Below are 21,793 nucleotides of genomic sequence, written 5' to 3'. Positions count from 1 at the left end.
AAACGGGGCTCATGAATTCCCTCTGTCTACTGCTTGTGATCCTGTTTTAATGCATCTCAGGATGCTGTTTGCCTCCAGGGCATGGTGCTGACTCTTCTTGAGCTTGCTCTCCACCAAGATCCCCAGACCGTTTTCAGCAGAGGTGCTCCCTAGCCAAGCTGTCCTCAGGCTGTCTTATTGTAAGGAGCTAAAAAAAAATTTGCTTAATCCCAGTAAACCTATTGAAATGGTTTAAAAGAGAAGAGGTAAGACTGCCGTTGCTTCAAGAATAACATCCTCTACTTCAAAGTCTTGGGATTTTTACGAAAGAAATGTAGAACATCCATTTCTCTGAATCTTTGATGTCATCTTTTCATCAAACATATTTGACATGAAAGTTACTGTTGTGTGAAAGATATATATATATATGAGATACAGTCAAACAAGAATTGAAATGGGCCATTGATAATGTGTTTTTTTTACCTTATTAATGAATTCAGGTATTTAGAAAAGGGATTTTAATTTCTGTAACAGTGTCAAGAGTTCTGAAGGAATGTAGTGATAGGTGTCACATGCAGCACATGGACATTAGGTCTGACCAAGCATTTCCACTTCAACCAGAGGAGACAAGATAAGTGTCTACAAGCATTTCTGGACTGATTTAAAATTTTGAGGAGCGGTAGTTAAATTGTCTTGTAATGCACAGTAGGACTGTTTTTACCCTTTAGAATTTTGTTAATAGAAAATTTACCCTTTAGAAATTAATATACATAACTGTGTTCATTTTGTTCTTTCACTGTATTCAAGATGAGATCTGAGATCTGAGACCTCCCTGAAGAAATCATAAATATAGTTAAAGGATTTTTAATAATGCAGTAGTATCAGATGTGGTTTTAAGATGACTGGATTTTAATGCATAGTTTGAAATTTGTTATTTAGGGATGAAGACATGCAAAGCCTGGCTAGTTTGATGAGTATGAAACAAGCTGATATTGGAAATCTAGATGATTTTGAGGAAGACAATGAAGAAGATGAAGACAACAGAGTGAATCAAGAGGAAAAAGCTGCAAAAATTACAGGTTGGTTTTGCCACAGGGATGGTAAAATATAGTTCCTTTTGCTCATTGCCAGCTGTGTTCCATGGATTTTATCTTTATGCTATATTTGCATTTCATTTTTAAAAAATCCAAAACAAAACAAAATTTAGGAGGTTTGATTGAAGAGGGACCCATAACTCAACAAAGTTTAATATTTGTGAATTTAAGAGCGTTGATTTGTGTGTGAAGACCATTGATTTGTGTGTGTGTGTCCGTCCATCCTGTTTTTAGGAGAGAAGGCACTAAGTAGTTAGCGCTTTAGGGAAGCAAAGAACCAGTATGAACAGAGGAGTAAGAAGATGCAGGGAAAGGGTCAGGGAGCGAGAAGGCAAGAGGATGGATGAGCTGAAGTGAAATAATGAAGAAGGTGTGTGAGAATAACTGCGAAATGAGCTGTGCCATGAGAGGGGGCTGAGGTTCTGCTCAATAACATGGTAATTCCAGGCAGCGTGCTTCTGCCTTTTGGTTGGGGATGTCCTGTGGAAATGAAATCAGGAGACTGTTCAAGGACTTTTAAGGGAATTTGATAGTAAGGTTGTTTGAAGTGAGATAGTAGAACTACATTTGAATTGCTTACTGATGAAAATGCTCAGTTTGTCCAGGATAGCTGAACTAATTGATGCAAGTCAATTTAGGATGCGATGGTGTTAAATTGCTGGTGGAGATTGTTATGTAGTACTGCTCCAGATGAGTTCTGTAGGAACTCTTAGTGTAAAAGAACTGGGAAAAGAAAAATGAACTTCTGGTGCCAGCTTTCGTGCCTGCCAGTGCTCTTCAAAAATGTCTGTGGAAATAATGGGATCCTTCACTAAGGTGGGGAAGAGTGGCCCAAGCAGAGAAGTGAATTGTCAAATCTGTTCTTGAAAATCCTGAGTAATGTTGGTTTGGTGTTACAAAACATGGTTACATCCCTTCTTTTCAAGCTTTTGTTGCAGTCGAAAGTTTCAGCCTGAAGCAGTTATTACTTAGTTACATCTACTGTTGTGAAAGGATGCAAATATGTTTTCTTCATGCTTTATGTACTCAGTTAAACATATGTATCCTGACCAAATCTCTACTTATACTGTACGTGTCTGGCACCAACCAGATCAAAGAGTCCAGAATGAAATATTTGAGAGAAGGAGGTAATGTATTCTTGGTCAGAAAGCAGAGAAATACCAGTCTGGTCACAATGAAATCCTCCTGTATGGTCTTCCTCTCCTTTCCCAGTGTAACCAGAATATTTCAGGTACGTCAGAGCACCAAACAAAACCTGATGTATTAAAAGAGAGATCCTGTGGTCCAACCTCTTGTGGGAAAGGAAGCTGAGGTGAGATTATCCAGCACCCTGTCCAATCACATCTTGAAACCCTCCAGTGCTGGGGACCCCGCCGTGCACTGAGGACTGCTATGGAAAACCCACGTGCAGAAGGATGGTAATTGAAAAGCAGCAGGTCTTGCTCCTCAACTTGGTTGATTTTGTGGCGTTCAGCACCTAAACAAGCCAACAAACAATTCCTGAACATGCAAAAAGCTGAGGGAGGTTAGACTAGTCTGCCCGCTGTCCTTTTGCTATGTAGGGAACGTCCCCGGAGGCGGATGGGGAAGGGTGAGCTGTCTGATGTGCAACACAAGCTCCTGGCTTGAGTTCTTTCAGAGGCATCCCACCTTTTCCATCTGTTGTTGTAAAGGCCAAAATTCCCTGTTCTAAGCAAACATTACAATACCTACTTGAAAGGCAGAAGCAATAAATACTTCTGAACTACACTGTGTCTGTCCATCATTCAGCCTGTTGTGATACTGTTTTCTAACGATACAAGACGGGAGGGTTGGGTTGGGGTTTTTGTAGACGCGTCATTAAGGGAACCTGAGGAGGGAAAGGTCAACCTTGGACCTTTTCTTCTCATGTTGGCAATAACAACCGAGTTGCTTCGTTAGCCCGGCTAACTTTTCCCACATTAGACAAGGAGAGAGATGAGAGGGATGTTGAAGGAGAATGAGTGCACGTAGTTTCCCAAGCAAATGGGAGAACGTGGAGCATAGGGCAGTAAGTAAACATTAATAAATAAAGTGGAAAGGATCTATTTCAACACATATTAAAGACTGGTTTCATTGGCAGTTGGAGTCACTCCTGTAATAAATGTAATGAATGGGCAAAACTAATAAAACACATGGAGAAGAGCTGAGGAAGCAAGGGAGAAAGAAGTAGGAATGACTGTCGAAAAATAGGAAGAACTATAGAAAGAAAGAAAACGGAACAAAACTGAGGTAGTGAAGTCCTCTTTCTAAAATTTCTTTCAAAAATAATTGTGTTCATGGAATCCCATAAAGTTAATTGAGGAAGTTACATAACGCTGTTGAAAGCTTGCTGCTCCCAACGTTTTCTCATCTGTTGCAGCGTTAGGGTGTTGGCAGCCAAGCGAGCTGGAATGCCTTTGCTGACTCAGAGTCCCCCGCGGCAAATCGCTTTGCCTCAGTGCGCCTGTTTTCCCAACTGTAAAATGGGGATACTGGTTAGAATTACTTCAGGGGAACGGTGGGAGCATCACACGGTTAATGTTTGTCAGCGAGCTTTGGAAAAGTAAAGTGCAAGTGGTAAAGCAGAAGGGATTATTATCTTTTAGCTCAAAGTCTTCTCGCAGAAGCGTTGGCTGACTTGAGGACTGAAACGTCATTCTCAAGCCACAGCTACATGAAGTGCTGCAAAACTTTATCACAGATGCTGTTTTTTTGTAGTGTATAAAAGCTTGGGTTTTTTTAATTGAGCCCGAAGTTACAGTTTTCTAGATGAACAAATACATTCAAGTGCGAGGAGAACAAGGGAGACCTGCTCACTGGGGCTCTAGATGGTGCAGGAGAGTTAGGAAATGCTTCTTGTCCTCGATGCGTTGCCTAACTTTGGGTGTCTGTGCTTCTGTTTCTTCAGCTATGAAATAAGCGGCGCAATACTGACCTACCTCAAAAGCGCTATGGAGTTTTGGTGTGGTCAACGCGCGAGCTGTTGCTGTACAACTGACCTTAAGATCAGACTGCAAGATGTTTACCGTTCAAAGCACTGCTTTCATTTTTTTAAAAAAAATCTCCCTTCATCTCAGACTTTTCCCCTTCCTTCCTAATTTTTCATGTGTAAAAGCTCTATCTCCACCTAACTGGTCTGTTTTATGTGAACATGAAAATGGTGTTCATAGCCATGAAATATGTTTCAAATATTTTGCTTCTACGCTATTGATACAGATGAATTGAAATGCCCCCAAATTATCCTGCCCTTAGCCTTCAGTTGAAGACAAGGCATCCTAGCGAACTTGAAAAAAGGTGGCTCATAACTCGCGAACTTGGGCTAGTAATAAATACATCGCTAGTAATAAATACAATACTAGTTGCCTCCTCCTCTGTCTGCACCGGGAGCATGGGGACTGTCCTGGGGTGCCACGTGGACTCAGCACGGTGCCCATGTGCTCCCTATTGCAGGAATCTAGATCCCAGTATATTTTAAGAGCAGGCTTCTGCCGTTTGCAAAACCATACCGCCCATGTAAACTTGTGTTACCTTTAATCTTCTTTGTCGGTAGCAGCAAGCTGCTTAAAAAAAAAGGCAAGAGAGAAGAATGGAAAAAAAGCCCCAGTGATTTATATGACATACTTGTAGAGCAAGCTAATATACATTTGTAGATAATGAGATTTATAAAAGATAATATAGGACATAAATCTCCAACCTACTGCTTCCACACTCCAAAATATGACATAAACCATTTAATATTGTAATGAGAAACATTGTAGTGCACACAGGTGTTTAGGTTGGCAGATGGGACCAGGTGATTCAGACCACATCAAAGAATTCCCTCTTTTTAAAGCTCTGAACTTAATTTGTTATTTTCTGACAATAAAAACTGAATTGTAATTGTTTTGGGTGGTTTTGTTTTTTTTTTTTCTCACATGCTGGCATAATAAATTGTAAATCATGTCAGCATCTCAGCCTGTTTTAAACTAGTAATGTGTTTATACTAGTGTTTTATAAGGTCAACTCTGTTTTATTTGAGTACAGCAAAGTATTTTCCATTGTGTGTCTTGAGTCTTAAAAATTCTCGGCAGATAGGATCAGATTGTTCAGATCTCTAAGGTGTCTATATGATTTTATACTGAGCAAGTTAAGAGTTTTGGGGGCAGTTTTGGTGTTAGTTTTTTAGAACAATAGTCTTGTTTGTTGGAGCTAAGAATGAGGAAGTGAGGAGGGTGAAATTAACCCTGTGTAGATAGATATAAATGTAATCCCGAGTAGATGGTTGCTTTAAGGTCAAGAACAGTTAGGAGGTGCGGTTAAGAGGAATGTGGCTGTGGCTTTGTCATTCTCGGCATAGATTATGCCCAACAGATATCAGCAGACTGGATCACTTCACTTGGGAATTTGCCAATTGGCATATCTTCACAAAGCGGTTTAAATTGAGAAAAGAAGTTTTTAACCATACAGCTGAAATACTTTCAAGTTCTGGACTCTGCTTTTGGCTTCAGGTTCTTCATACTCTCCGCAAAGGTGTGAAATGAAGAGTTGTGTCGGAGTGTCAACTGGTGAAGGTGTTGCCCTCTGGAAAATCATGAGTCCCCCCTGCTAGGACGCTCTCGGTGGCTGTGGGCACCAACGTGGGTTGGGACAGTCATGATACCCCTCAATTTTCCCCTCACACTGATATTTTGTTCCTCATAACTAGTTCGTAGAATGAAGACTACTGTATGAGAGTTGGTGATAAACGTTTGCTTTCTCAAACAAAAGCCGTATGAGGAAAAGTCAAGTACGCTACAGCAGTGAACTAAAAGCCTTACAAAGAAATAACTCCATGTTTGTACAAGAAATCAAAGTTTAAAGGAAATCCAGGAATGGTTGGTGTGAGAAATGTGCCGTAAAGGCATCTACGTAGCTTTAACTCCACTGGTGACACCAGAAGCCATCATCTGTTTCATTGGGAAAAGGCAGGAAGGAGATGAAAAAAACTTGTCAGAGGGGCAACGATACTCAACAAGCAGGGTCAGCTCTCCTGCACGGGTTCCTCCTGCCCGTTTGTTAGCTGGAAAGAGGAGGAAATCTGTCCCCTCTCCCCAGGTACCTGAGCCTGAGGTCTTTCAGTGATGCCCCGTTACTAGAGAAACTCCGTTTGTCAGATGCGGTGGATAGGGCTGCGTTAGGGGGGGATCAGAGAGGAATTTTTCCCCTCGGGGCAGAAGCTGCTAAGACCTAGTTGGATTTGGCTTCTTTCTTTCCTTCCAGAGTTATGGAGGCATCAACAACTTGATTAGAATGAAACATTAACACATTTTAAAAAACATTAATTCATGGCGGTTCGCTGCTCTCTACTATGGATAGAAGGTGAAGGAGGATTTTACCAAACAGAAAGGTGTTACTTGCATAGCATTACAGTGACAAATTTCACAAATATATACGTTCAGTATGCTTTCTCCTAGCAAAACGCTAACCATATCTTTTAGAACTATTAGAAAACTTCAACTTGCCATAGGTCAGAAGTTAATGGGGACTGATTGCAAATGTTAAATAATCAGAGTGTGTGTGTGTGTATAAATAAATAAAATGCATAAAATGCATGTATATGTATTAGTTTTCTGTAGCCTTAAGGGTTTGGGAAGGAGGTAAATTGTTCTGGGGCTGTTTTGTGTTGATTGACAATGATTTAAAATTCAGTTTTTCTTCGCAAGCAGGAAAAGTCTTTAAATTACATCCAGTACATCTAAGTTTTGAACTGATATGTGTACTCCTCCTCATAAAACTAATTACTGCTGCTGACACCGGGCATCTGGCAAGGTTTTGTTTATGTCTGTTAACTGAGTTTCTCATTAAATTATCACCGAAGCGCTTACGCAGATGCTTTGCTGTAGGTATAGCATTGTAAGGACTCGTTCTAAATGTATTCTTTTAATTAAGCCTGAGTCTCTTCTCTTTCTCGCTCTGTCTCTTTCTAGTAACAGTGCTCGTTCCACTTCTGTTTCATTAAATGCCCTTGCCTTACGTTTGTCTTGACTGGCTTCTATTTACAGAAATTGTAAACCAGTTGAATGCTCTGAGCAGCTTAGATGAAGATCAAGATGACTGCATAAAGCAAGCAAATATGCCTTCAGCTAAATCAGCCAGTTCCTCTGAAGGTCTATGAGCTTTCCTCCTTTCTTTCTGTTTCTGATTGTCTGTATTTACTGTGACCTGTTACCTTTTGACTCCTGCTTGTATTCAGCTGTCAGCTTTATCTCTGTGCTTCCACCCAGCATGACTCTCAGTAATTTGTAGCGCATCCAACAGGTAACAACACGATAGAGAAAGAGCCGATCTCCTCGCCAGCTCCCTTGTCATCTGATAACGAACAAGAAAGGAAAAAAAAATTACAAAAAAAACCCAAAACAAACCAACCCCAGACCCCAAGCCTAAAACATTAATTGTGCAATCGATAATACTCGACCTCTCTAACTTGACAAAATGTGCCCTCTCTGATTTTACGGACATGTTACATCCAAAACTTGAAATTTCCCGACGATCGTTAACGTGTATGTGAACAACCGAAAAGAAATCCCTGTATTTAGCTTGTTAGATGTTCTGCAACACTTCTTTAATGACGATAATAGAAGGCTTTCTCAGTAGTCATTTCTGTTTCGTGATGTTCTGATCAGCAATGAGAAGTTTCATTCATTTCACCTTTTTTTTCCCCCTCCTTTGTTGGTGTACTGCTGAAGTGCATTAGCTTAGTTGTGCAGTTCGTGCTGTACCCTGGTGCAGTGTTTCAAGGGACTATTGATATGGGTTTTTTTTCAGCTTGAAATATGTTAGATGAATAGTTTGTATCTAAATTAAAACAATATTCCAACTTGTTTCTAGAGCTTATCAATAAACTTAATTTTCTGGACGAAGAGGAGCGAGACCTGGCCAGCTCTAGTACGAACCCTTTTGGTGATCCTGACACAGCAGAATTAAATCCGTTTGGAGACCCTGATGTAGAAGGTAATAGATTTTTACTACATCATTCATTGTTAATTGCAAATGCTTAATGAAACATTATATATTTTGGGGTTTGGGTTTTTTTTTGGTAGGGCTACAAATGAAAAATGTTATTTTGATGAAATGCAATTATTGCATGCAGTACTGACGTAGCAATAGCTACCAGTCACCACTGGAAAATGGATTTATCCTTTGAGTCATATCCTTATGTGTATTTGCCACTGGGGGCTTCCAGCTAAGAGCTGAACCAGAGTCTTTTAGACCTGTCAGGTGTGTTACTAGTACTTGCCTCATGTGGTATAAGTGAGCAACACACACCATTAGGTGCCTCTGTTCCCGACAGATGATGGTTTATGTCAGAACTTCCTTTGCTACCATCTTCACTGCATCACAGCTATTGTTGATTCGCAATAATCTTCATTATTATAATTTAATTGTATCTCTTTCATTCTTCTTTTTTTGCTTTTATGGCTTCCTCAGTTAAGACTTCTGGCATTGTGCCTTGTGCCACGTAATAGGTGTTAATCCCCTTTCCAGACCAACATAAGATCATAGAATGGTTTAGGTTAGAAGGGACATTGAAGATCACCTAGTTCCACCCCCCTACCATGGGCAGGTACACCTCCCACCAGACCAGGTTGCTCAAAGACCTGTCCAGCCTAGACTTGAACACCTTCAGGGATGGGGCAGCTACAGCTTCTCTGGGCAACATGTTTCAGTGCCTCACACCCTCAGAATGAAAAATTTCTTCCTTACATCTTATCTAAATCTCCCCTCTTCCAGTTTAAAACTGTTCCCCCTCATCCTATGGCTCCCCTCCCTGATCAAGAGTTCCTCCCCAGCTTTCCTGGAGCCCCTTTAGGCACTGGAAGGGGCTCTAAGGTCTCCCTGGAGCCTTCTCCAGGCTGAACACCCCAACTCTCTCAGCCCATCCTCCCAGCAGAGGGGCTCCAGCCCTCGCAGCATCTGCATGGCCTCCTCTGGCCCTGCTTCAACAGGTCCATGTCCTTCTCTTGTTGGGACCCCCGAGCTGGAGGCAGCACTGCGGGAGGGTCTCCCCAGAGCAGAGCAGAGGGGCAGAATCCCCTCCCCCGCCCTGCTAGCCACGCTGCTGGGGATGCAGCCCAGGGTGCCCGTGGCTTTCTGGGCTGTGATTGCACATTGCAAGCTCACATGCTGCTTGTTATCAACACAGACCCCCAAGTCCTTCTCATCAGGACTGCTCTCCAGCCATTCCTTGCCCAGCCTGTGTTTGTGCTTGGGATTGCCCCAACCCAGGTGCAGGACCTTGCAGGCCTTGTTGAGCTGCATGAGGTTTGCACAGGCCCACCTCTCCAGCCTGTCCAGGTCCCTCTGGATGGCATCCCTCCCCTCCAGCGTGTCTGCCTCACCATACAGCTTGGTGTCATCGGCAAACTTGCTGAGGGTGCACTCAGTCCCACTGTCCATGTTGCCGACAAGAACAGCACTGTTCCCAGTACTGAGCCCTGAGGAACACCACTCATCACTTGGATACGAAGCCGTTGACTGAAACTCTTTGAGCGTGGCCATCCAGCCAATTCTTTATCCAGACAGTGGACCATCTATGAAATCCATGTCTCTCCAATTTAAAGACCAGGACGTCGTGCGGGATAGTGTCAAATGCTTTGCACGGGTCCAGGTAGATGCTGTCTGTTGCTCATGCCCATTCATATTCTGCTTGAGTGAGAAATCAATCCCCTGTAAGTTCTTAATCTGATAAGACTTAGGCCATAAGGACAGAAAGGAGCACCAAGACAGCAGGCATCTCTGCTGTCGTTAACTCCATGTCCAGATATGCAGGCTTCCACCTGCTGCCATCAGAAAAAGAAAAGTGTATGACTTTCTTAGTTTGCAGCTGCTCAAAATGCCAATCCATAGTTAAATCCCAAGTCTGAAGCTGTACTCAGCTGTTCCTGTTCAAAGCTCCAAGACTTTTCTTTCCCACAGAAAGTACCAAGGAGCTTTTGTCACCTTTGACCAAACCCCAGGAGCTGCTCTGTAATGGCAGTGGAAAAGAACTGCACTGAGCAGGAGCAGCCCAGAGTACAGCCATGGGATTTCTAATGCCAGGTCTAATGAGGTTGCATTTCTGAGCTGCAGTTTCCATCTGTGGTTGCCCTCTTTCTCTGGCCGAGCTAAATGTTTACTCACAACGTGGCTTTTCTGAGTCCACAGAGGCCAATGTGGGTGGTGATCTCAGACCTGTCATGCTTTGGCTGTAATGTAGTCTCACAGCTTGTATTTCCCAAACAAGGACATTGCACTGTCTTCTGGATTTGGCCATCGAAGCCATAAAGCCACTATCTCAGCCCCCTTCTCCCTCCTATAAAGTTGTCAGGCGTTTCTAGAGCTGTGGGAAGTGAGTTGTTTCAGCTTTGTAGATACCAATATATGTGGATTAGATTCTCGTGTGTGGATCTTTGGCTTTATTTCCAGTCTGTCTCTCGGCTGTGAGTTCCCTTAGGATTCTGGGAGGAGGCAGAATAACCAGGGATATAAAAGACCTATTCTTATCCATCTAGTTGTCCATGCACAACTTGCTCCAAGAGATTCAGCCTTTATTCCTTTCTTCCTTCTCTGGTCTAGAAAGATGAGCCCCCTTCTCCCTGGAGAGAGCCGTGTAAGTCACACCCTTTGTAAACTGCTGTTTTCCAAACCCAGCTTTTCTTTCCTTTCCAGAGAGGGCCTGCGCTGGCAGAAAGCAGCAGCAGGTCTTCTGACCACGAAATATAGGGACTAAGAAATTGATTCCTTCTCATCTCAGGGACAGGGAGTTACAAACTGGTGGTGTTTCGTAGTGCCAGAGTAGCTTGACACCTCATGTCCTGCATCCAAGGCTCCAGCCTGCTTATGTTCCCAAAAGCCTCCCAATATACGTGGGGCACATTTTTTTGGCTGATTCTGGTCCCTTTGGTGGCATCTAGCCTTTACTGCCATCTTCAGTCACAGTCGTGGACATTCTCCATTCCTCTGGGTCTTTTTTGTGTACTTGGACAGTCTCAGGCTCTTGGGTCCCCAAAGAAATCCCATCTATACAGCTGTGGGCAGCAATGCTGAGTTGTTGGGTGTGTGTACCAAATCTTCCTCCCACACATTGTTGCCATCATGCAGCAGTCAACGTACAACAACATCACAATGATTTTTGATAAACAGGGTGTCACTAGATTCTTCCTACTGTGTCATAAGGTGTTTTTTATTTGGGAGGGATGGAGCCTCTGTCAGGTTCATGTGACAGCAGCGTGTCTGCCTGGAGCGCTGAACCAAGTGGAAGATCTTGAGGTGCTTCAGGCTGTCGGACCATCTGGTGTGGTGTTTTTAAAGCTTTTACTTTATGATTAGTGGCTCCCCAGGAATTCTTCTAGTCACCTCAGACACCTCTGAGAAGTGCTGGATCTTCCGCTCCAGAGCTGTCTTGTCCCTATAATGGGCACTGGTTGTGTTCATCTTCCCTTGCTTGGCCTTCTTGACATGTGCCTTTCCTCCAGTCATCTTCCTCCACAAAAAGTTGAGGGCACGGGGGAAATCACAGAATCATAGAATGGTTTAGGTTGGAAGGGACCTTGAAGACCACCGAGTTCCAACCCCCCTGCCAAAGGCAGGGACACCTCCCACTACACCAGGTTGCCCAAGGCCACATTCAGCCTGGCCTTGAACACCTCCAGGGACAGGGCTTCAACAACTTCTCTGGGCAACCTGGGCCAGTGCCTTACCACCCTCAAAGTGAAAAATTTCTTCCTCATGTTTAATCTAAATCTCCCCTTTTCCAGTTTGAAGCCATTCCCCCTCATCCTGTCACTACATGCCCTTGTAAAAAGTCCTTCCCCAGCTCTCCTGTAGGCCCCCTTTAGGTACTGGAAGGCCACAATAAAATCTCCCCGGAGCCTTCTCTTCTCCAGGCTGAACAGCCCCAACTCTCTGAGCCTCTCCAGCCCTCGGATTATCCTCGTGGCCCTCCTCTGGACGCTCTCCAGCAGGTGCATGTCCTTCTTATGTTGGGGACTCCAGAGCTGGATGCAGTACTGCAGATGGGGTCTCACGAGAGTGGAGTAGAGGGGCAGAATCACCTCCTTTGACCTGCTGGCCACATTTCTTCTGATGCAGCCCAGGATATGGTTGGCCTTCTGGGCTGTGATCACACGTTGCTGGCTCATGTTGAGCTTCTTGTCAGTCAGCACACCCAGGTCCTTCTCCTCAGGGCTGCTCTCCAGCCATTTCCTGCCCAGCCTGTATTTGTGCTTGGGATTGCCCCAACTCAGGTGCAGGACCTTGCACTTGGCCTTGTTGAGCTGCATGAGGTTTGCACAGGCCCATCTCTCCAGCCTGTCCAGGTCCCTCTGGATGGCATCCCTCCCCTCCAGCGTGTCTGCCTCACTATACAGCTTGGTGTCATCGGCAAACTTGCTGAGGGTGCACTCAGTCCCACTGTCCATGTCACCGACAAAGATGTTGAACAGTACAGGTCCCAGTACCAAGCCGTGAAGAATGCCACTTGTCACTGGTGTCCACTTGGACATCGAGCCATTCACCACAACTCTTTGAATGTGACCGTCCAGCCAGTTCTTTATCCACCAGGTGGTCCATTTGTCGAATCCATGTCTCTCCAATTTCGAGACCAGGATACCATGTGGGACGGTGTCAAACGCTTTGCACAAGTCCAGGTAGATGACATTGGTTGCTCTTCCTTTGTCCACTGCCGCTGTAACCCCTTCGTAGGAGGCCACCAAGTTTGTCAGGCATGACTTGCCCTTGGTGAAGTCGTGCTGGCTGTCACCAATCACCTCCTTGTTTTCTATGTGCCTCAGCAGAGTTTCCAGGAGCTCCATGATCTTGCCAGGCACAGAGGTGAGACTGACTGGCCTGTGGTTCCCCGGGTCTTCCTTATTTCCCTTTTTGAAAATAGGGGTTATATTTCCCCTTTTCCAGTTGGCAGGAACCTCACCAGACTGCCACGACTTCTCAAATATGATGGCTAGTGGCTTAGCGACTTCATCTGCCAGTTCCCTCAGGACCCGCAGATGTATCTCATCAGGTCCCATGGACTTGTGCACCTTCAGGTTCTTCAGGTGGTCTTGCACTTGATCTTCACCTACAGTGGGCGGTTCTCCATTTTCCCAATCCTCGTCTTTGCATTCCGCGTCATGGGCAGTGCGGCTGCAGTCCTTGCCAGTGAAGACTGAGGCAAAAAAGTCATTGAGTACCTCAGCTCTGTCTCTGTCCCGGGTAACCAGTTCTTGCGTTCCCTTCCGGAGAGGGCCCACAGTTTCCCTAGTCTTTTCTCGCTGACATACTTAAAGAAGGATTTTTTGTTTGTCTTAATGTCCCTGGCCAGATTTAGTTGTCTCTGGGCTTTAGTTTGTCTAACCTGACAAATGGTGCTGAGACAAATTAGGTAGGAAAGTTCTGGTCTTCAGCAGCAGCAGGAATCTGCTGTGTGTGTCTGTGGCTCATTGGATCAGTGTCTCTACACAGGGAGCACCTAGACCTCACCGTTTTGGGGAGATTTCCCTTCGGTTTGGACTACAGCTGTTCTCACCCCGTTGCCCTACCACAGGCTGTCCTCTTTGTTTGCTGTTTAGCCTCAGGTACATTCCCTCATGGTTTAGGGCGTTTCTCCTACTTTGAGACCTCAGTGTGACTTTCGTTGCTGCCATCTCTTTTTAGGAAGCTCTTCAGGAAGCCATGTCCACTTGTTTGCTTTTGCATCCTTAAGTGAATGTGACCTTTTTGGTAGCCACCTCAGGAGCTTGGGAGCATGACAGTGGTTCAGGAGTTTAAGGCAGACTTTCTCCTTCAGGCTTAAAGAGTCACATTACCTGTTTCGCTCGTCTTGTGATCTGCTTAAATCAAGAGATTAACCTTTTATGCGGGGAGGGTTGAAGTATTTTTCTATTCACTGCATGTTAGTCTGCTTTATCTTTTTATATGGACAAGGCAAAATCTGGAATTTAGACTTTGTGAAAGTTCAGAGCCTCCCCATAGGATTTGTTTCTGAATTTCCCTGAGATGTATGGAGCGGCCATCTGGAGCCTCCTTTCCAGAGGACTTTGCCTGGGAATAGGGGTGGAGAAGAACTAAAAGCGTGAGAGCTCCCGGCATCCGTGTATACACTGTGGGTGCAGCGCACAAGGCAGAGGGTTCTCAGCAAACTGGTGCTGGATGCTGCTGTGGTTTAAGAAGTCCTTAGTGTAAATGTTCTTAGGTGCACGGTGAAGTGAACATGCGTACGAACAGCTTGCCTCCAAAAATCTTCAGCCATAGAAACGAAACCATACAGTCCGTCTCTTGGTTGATGCGTTGAATTGAGGTTTATTCTCTCTGTATTTAGTGGGTCAGCTCGACATTAGGAATCTGGAACATAAAAAAAGAATCTATTTGAACAATATAACTCTACAGCTTTATACTAGACCATATGTAGATGATCGTATGAGGACTGCCTTTTAGTCATGTTACAACAGAACTCTAAAGTCAGTTAATTTTTTAAAAAAATATTTTACTTCACATATACAAAAATATTTTACTTAACATATTAATAGTTTACTTAACATATTAATATTTTACTTAGCATATACAACAAACTCAAATGGAAAACTACGACATGCTTTCAGCACTCCAGATATATATATATATATATATTTTTCTAATTAGGTGGGGAATGCAAATTCTGAAGTTGCGTATGACCAACGCAAGTTTCCTGCAACACCCCTGAGACACGAGGGTGCCCGATTGCTCACGCTGCCTCCTGCTTTTGTTTCAAACATAATTTACTTTACTGATATGTTTCTTTACTGTCCGTGTAGACTTCTGAGCTCCCTGCAGCCCAGGTTATGCTGCAAATGAGAACAGGGCTACATCGCGGTACCAAACCCTGGAATCTTTCTAGGATAGTCCTAAGGAGAGCAGTATGAGAACCAATAGAGAGGAAGAAGTTGACTATGACCCATCTCAATGAAACGCGATGTTTTGCTGGTGGGAACATTAATAAAAGCGCTAGAAACTCATCTCTGGTTTATAGGGTGCCAGTCATTATGCTTTCTAGAAGCACTGGGAAGTAACATTTTTATTATGTGCTGTTCGTCATGCCGCACACATCACCAGCGTGACTGTGTGCCTGCCAGTAGTGCAGCACATGGCATCACTCAATATCTTTCGCATGTGGCTTCTCTTTCATCCTTTGCCAAGGGGAAAGTGGTACACGTAATGTTTTTTTGGGGGGGTTGTTTGGTTTTAAGGGCTGTGTCACAATCTGTTTGTGTTACAAAAGGCAAGTGGGTTGAAGGGCAGGGTGATTTTTGGAGATCCTCTGGGAACTAGAAGGCAGATTGCGGTGATAGGTAGTGCCAGAGTGATTACTCTCTTTCTCAGCAGCCTTTCTCAGCAGAGTTAGGGCAAGCGATGTTTCCAGAATCTGGCACAAGAGCAGCTGGTGCTTCTGCTGTAGTAATACTCCTACCTCTCCTCTTGTCACTCCTACCCCTGTGGCTTTATTACTTAACCATGCAGAAATTACGGTGCGTTTGACCCTTGGAGTACCAAACTGCAAATGTGGTCTGTGGTTTTTATGTTTGTTTTTGTTTTTAATATATATTGGTGTAGAGAACTGCAATTAAAAAAATTGATTCAAGTAGAGACTGGAGTCCTGTGTCTTCAGCTGTGATTAGGGGAAAGCAGGGGAATCTGTGTTGACTCGTTAGCATAAAATCGGCTTGAAGAAGGAAATAAGCCCCTTTTAAGCTGTTGTACGTTCAGCCCCACCCCCCCAAAATGCGCTTCCCAACATCGTAAGGTTCTTGAGAAAATATGAGTGTCTTTGTCACAGAGAAGGTAACAGTGGTCATGGCGTTAAGATCGGTGCTGTTGACTCGCCATCATTGCCATTGAATTTATTATAGAGAAGTGATGACCAACTCTTGGCACAGAAGAGAGTCCTAAAGGGTTTCAGAGACCCCATGGGAGGTAGTCTGGTCAGGTTCAAGTTCAGGTGGGGACCGTCCCTCGTGTGGGGGCATCAAAGGAGGCAGAGGGGAAAAAAAAAAAAACAACCAAAACCAATATCCCAGAGAAGATAGAATGAGCAGCCAAGTGAAGTGGGTTCTAGTTGAGCCTCTGTAAAATTCTGCCTATAAAAATATCTTGAAAATGATACTTTTAGAAGCTCCTCTAATTTTAGCCTGCAGGTAGGACTTTGTGAAATCTTTTCGTTAATAATAAGCCCAAGGTCTCTGAGTGCTGATCTGCAATGCTACGCAGGTAAGGCTAAATCCATAGTTACTGTTAAGCCACTGAAGAAGAGAAAGAGTTTTGTCCCAGTTAGGGTTACAGCGCTCAATCCGTAGTGTTGAAATAGAAAGAATTGCAAAACCCATTTGCATCGCCCCTGAAAGTTTATCAGATTTAAACAAGCATTTAACTTGTCGTTTCCAGGAGGCACTGAAAAGCAAATTAGAAATAAAAGCTTGCAGTATAGTTTTAAGAGATTGTTTCCCTCCATGTTTTTAACTTCAGGAAATATTACTGACATTCCTTCTAGTAATGTTTGTTTGAATGCTGCTCATGAGTTATCACTGAGTTTTGTTTGGGTATGATAATGTGTATTTATCAACAGATTCACATGCAGGTGCAGCGGTTCATCATACAGAGTTGCAGAAGCAGGTATTCGTGGTTGGCAAAATATTTAAAGATTTGAGCAAAGTTTAAAGTTGCCAATAAGTCACATAATTTGAACAAGACATACCTCCATCATTTTTCTGCGTTTCATTGGGTTTCTTCTGCTTTTTGTATGAAACTGTCTTTTGAGGGCAGATCTCAAAAGCATTTCTGCTTGGCCTAGTTCGTCAAATCTCTAAATGTGTGGGTAACGTTTGAGCTGTATCCTGACTCCCGTGAGCTTCGTGTCACACGTATCTCTGCAGGAAGGGTGGGATTTGGCTCACCTGGTTTCAGCCATTAACAGTTTGACTGTACCCATGTAAGCTTTGACTGTAGAGGGGTGTAGCTCCGCTGCAGATACCCCATCTCAGGGCAAGCAGGGCACAACGTTTGCTTGCCGTGACCACCTGCACCGGCTACTAGAGTGATGGAGGTAAGGCAGCGTAGAACCTCTTTGCCAGTTTTATCTTAAAATAAATGAAAGAATACATTTAAAACGTTGGGCTCTGCTCTGATGTGATTATATCTGTAATACTCTCAAAGGACTCTTGCTTGATTTGATCATATTCGTGTTTTTAAGAATTTCTGCCTTGAATGATTTCCCTTGTCAGTGAAGCTGTAGACCTTCAATATCATTTTATTGTGGCTTTCTCTGAAACGTCTTCCTTATAAAGACACGGGCTTACGAACAAATCCCCGCTCACAGAGTAGGGTATGAGCTTAATACACATCATCTACTGGGCAGTAACTACCCTTTCTCCCAGGATAAGTGCCCGGTAGCTTATTCCCTTTTATTAAGGGATAAACATGTTGTATTTACCCTGGGATAGAAGCGAACACGTACACTACAGCTGACACACTGCAAATACACACCCTGATTTATCCTGCAGTAGTTTGTCTGTATGCCCATCTCCCAAGACCCAGCTGAAATGTTGCTTTGTGACACTGAGGTGAGGCTTAACCTGTTCAAACAGGGACAGAACCCCTTTTTTAGGTTTAGCTAAGACTGTTATTGCAACCCTGATTACTTGGCGATTTTTTTACAAGGATTTTGATTAATGGGTTATTTTTAGAACACATTTTGATAGTGTGAAGACTGACCATTAAGCATAATTTCTTGTGATATCTCTTTCATCTCATCCCGTTTCAGTGTAGTGTCTGATTTACACTTTTTCTCAATCTCCTTTTTGACTCCAGTTTTTGACTTGAAACAGTGATAGCTGTATTCTGAAATTGGAGTTAAATATAAGAACTTACGACATACATCGGAGGTAGATGTGTACTCTGCGTGTTGCTTCTTTAATGCTAAGTTGGACCAGGTTGCTGAAGGAATAAGAAATTGCAAACCTCACTTGGAATTAAAGGAAAATTTGTAATGTAATTTTCCAAACAATCACCATAGGGAAATCCTACAGGCACAAGCACTGTGTGCAGCTGTGTGTCTACCAGTTAAAACCACCAGTATTGTCTGGCAAAGTACAATTTTATTTTGTGTCACCCAGCTGAGCTCACCCTCAATCCCAGGTGAGTGATTTATTTCCTGAGGGTCCACATGGGGTCTAAATAAGATTTTTGGTTATTTTTTGCTGTTATTCCAGCCAAACCCATTTGGTTTCTACTTTCTGACCATAGAGAAATAATCCATCACTTCAGAAACAGGCCCTTTGAAATAGTATAGAAAACAATATGCTAACATAGTCTTCATAGTTCAAATGTGAAGACTACTCTGGGGGGTAGGGCTTTCTGTCACCTCAGCTGGAGACAGGGTGAACTGGAAGTTTACTGGCAGAAAAGAATCATAGAATGGTTAGAGTTGGAAGGGACCTTGAAGACCATCTCGTTCCAACCCCCTGACATGGGCAGGGACACCTCCCACCAGACCAGGTTGCTCAAAGACCTGTCCAGCCTAGCCTTGAACACCTCTAGGGATGGGGCAGCCACAGCTTCTCTAGGCAACCTGGGCCAGGGGGGTCACCACCCTCGAAGTGAAAAATTTCTTCCTAATATCTAATCTAAATCTACCTTCTTGCAGTTTAAAACCATTCCCCCCTGTCTTCATGCTCCACTCCCTAATCAAGAGTCCCTCCCCAGCTTTCCTGGAGCACCTTTAGGCACTGGAAGAGGCTCTAAGGTCTCCCCGGAGCCTTCTCTTCTCCAGGCTGAACACCCCCAACTCTCTCAGCCTGTCCTCCCAGCAGAAGGGCTCTAGCCCTCGCAGCATCTTCGTGGCCTCCTCTGGCCCCGCTCCAACAGGTCCATGTCCATTTTCTAGCAATTCACCAGGATTAGCAACTTCAGTGCATCATCCATCCAAGACCAAGTGACGGCAGTGCTGTGCCTTTCTCTTTGTTAGCTGTGTGACTAGTGAGTTTTGTCTTCCTGAATAATTGCTTTGTGACAAACACACTTGGAACTCCATCTTTTCCTTCTGTAGAGCCTTGCTACAAATAACTTCTGGGTTTTCTTTTAAAGCCAAAAGGTATGCTTTCTTCAATTTAGTAACCATACATCTGAAAAAGAAACCCTTCCCGTTAAGAATAACGTGGGAGTGGTTATTGAAAATCGGGTTTTTAATAACACTATATTGAAGTCCCTATTTGCATAGATTTTGAAAGCAGATCAGATCCAATCTTGAACTGAGCTTGTGATCGTTTGATGCTGCAGGAGGAGTAAGATTAACATTACCAAGTGTCTTTGTAAGGAATGTTGGAGTGCTGAATGGCGGTTCGTATTATTCAATATCCAGCAGCTGTTCACTTTTGTGTAATGTTCTTTCTGTAGTGTCTGTTACTCTAAAGAGCCGCGTGCACCATCAGGTTGCTAATAACTTTTTGTTGTGCGGCCCAAATAATAAATGAGTAATTTGATTTTCTGTCTCTTCAGGGTTAATTTAAATTCATTTTTTACTGTGAGACTATGTATTGTTGCCAAGAGCAGTTAGCAGTGAAAATATGTATGTTTTGAAAAATAATTACTGATCGTACCTAATAACTGATTTTTAGTTCAGTCATTTTAAAAAATGAAAAGAGCACCTACTTGCTATCACCATTTTTAATATCCAGTAAAAGTAATTTTATTATAAAATACAGGATATCTTTTTTCTTTATTAAAAGCTCAAATAAATAATTAAGAACATTTTGTTGGGATAAAAATTGGCTAATAGCTTGGGAAAACGTTTTAAAATGTGTTGCGATACGATTTATCTGACAAATAAGAAAACTAATAACTAATTAGGTCGAAAGAACTTTAGTATGTGAGAAAATGGAACCTATTCAATATGCTCTAGATGAAATGACCTTTTGAAAGACCTAGTTTTGAATAAACAGGTTACACTGTAAATAAATAAAGTGTGAACATTCATCTCAGGCTCGGACTTTGTGTATTGAGAGTCACGAAGCAGGTCTTGTCACAAGTCTTCAAAATATAAAGACCCAATAAAATGTTTTCAATTTTTTTCGATGTTAAATGTGTTTAATGACTTTTTTTTGGTTGTTCTTTGGTAGAACCGAACACTGAAATAGCTTCATCTTCAAAGCCAGAGGAAAGTTTCTATGCTGAGAATTACAATCCTTTCAAGGATGAAGATTCCCCAGAGTACTTGAACCCTTTTGATGAGCCGGATCCTGAGCCTGAAACGCTTGTGACTCGAAGAGATTCCCCTCCCCAACCTGCCAAAAGGAAAAACATCAGACCAGTGGATATGAGCAAATACCTCTATGCAGATACCTCTAAAGCTGAAGAGGAAGAGCTAGATGAGTAAGTCTGATTCTTCATCTTTCGGCAGCTTTGGAAGCATTAGTGAGATCCCTGGTTTAATCTTGAGGTGTATGGGGTTCAACCGTGGTGATCTGTAATCACCTCCTCAGGACAGCCTGATCCTTAGGGAGCAATACCGTACCCCCAAGTCATGCTATTCAGCTGAACGTGATTGCTTAGGAAACTTTTCTTTGCTTCCTTGATGGCGAATTACTTGATAAGGAACACGTCTGCATACCTTTTTGGCACTTCCTGCCCCAACAATTGCAAATGAGCCAAAAATGAAGGAGCTTGGTCCTTCCTATCCTTTTTGCCTTTATTTTTACTACATAAACTAATATTTTTTGTTAATGATAATGGAGAGTTTGTTTTATATTGACACAGTATGTAAAAAGGAAGAGCATTTTGCAGTCTGTGTAACACATTTTTGAGTCTCAAAACTGAATCTCTGCGTGGGAATGATAACACCAAACGCACTTTCTTAGGGTGTTTCTTTGATTGTAACCGCACATAAAACTTTTATAAAATCACGCTGACTGCCTCGTATTACCGATGAGAAACCTAGCAAGGAGTGAGAGCTTTTTGCAATAGCTGTGCAGCTTGGGAGGTTTGGAGGTATAGACTTAACTCCTTGTTTGTGGTCATTAGTCACCAACCACACCACTCATGAGACAGTTTATGGTGATTACCTGTGAGCAATTTGACGGACAACAACTCTAATTAATGTTTAGTTTTGCATTATTTAATGAGATTTATCACAGCAAGACATTTGCATTGCTTTCATATTTAATGTTAATCCAGGTGTCGTATCATCATCTTTATGTTTCTCTGTTTATAGCTGCGTTCTAGGAAATTGAAGTGTTCCCATACACCTTCATAGAAATGTAGAAAGGACCCTGCAGGGTTTTTTTTCCTTTTAGAGCTCTGTAGCGTGGATTTGTTATTGGTTTTTGTTCTGGGGAAAAAAAAAAGAATAGAAAAAGGGGCATTTGGGGAATGATGTCTCTGCCAGCTCCATTCATCAGGGCATGGTCTGCTCTGTCTTCAGAGCACAGTGTGATCATGCTGTTGACGGTCACACCAGGCATCCCTGATCATTCACTGATCACCAGAATCTGCAGGGAGAAAAAATACATATAATTTACACCTGCAAAGATACAGGTATAGAGATCCAGGAAAAGACTGAGAAGAGCAGAAAGAGCAAAAGCTACATAGACAGGCAAGTGAAGAATTTCCTCTGGTTTATATTTATACTCGCATTTCTGGGCCAAATGGGCTTGTGGCAGCGTTGTAACAGGCAGCCTTGGTTTTTTTGTGGGTACTGGACTGTA

The 21,793-nt window shown here is 43.1% G+C and overlaps 1 protein-coding gene across 1 annotated transcript in view; it reads left to right on the top strand.

The window, feature by feature from the left end:
• The window catches only part of EHBP1 (EH domain binding protein 1), a 236,828-nt gene that overhangs the window by 92,510 nt on the left and 122,525 nt on the right, over nt 1-21,793 (top strand). Inside the window, exons 7-10 of the mRNA XM_082480396.1 lie at nt 919-1,058; nt 7,094-7,198; nt 7,920-8,042; nt 20,210-20,462. Coding sequence (XP_082336522.1) covers nt 919-1,058; nt 7,094-7,198; nt 7,920-8,042; nt 20,210-20,462 — 621 coding nt within the window. The remainder of the gene's footprint in view (nt 1-918; nt 1,059-7,093; nt 7,199-7,919; nt 8,043-20,209; nt 20,463-21,793) is intronic.

The sequence above is a fragment of the Vanellus vanellus genome, assembly GCF_965231255.1.
Source record: "Vanellus vanellus genome assembly, chromosome: 3".
In the NCBI taxonomy this organism is placed as follows: Eukaryota; Metazoa; Chordata; class Aves; order Charadriiformes; family Charadriidae; genus Vanellus; species Vanellus vanellus.
Note: the sequence above shows the minus strand (reverse complement) of the source record. Positions and strands in the feature narration are given on the sequence as shown.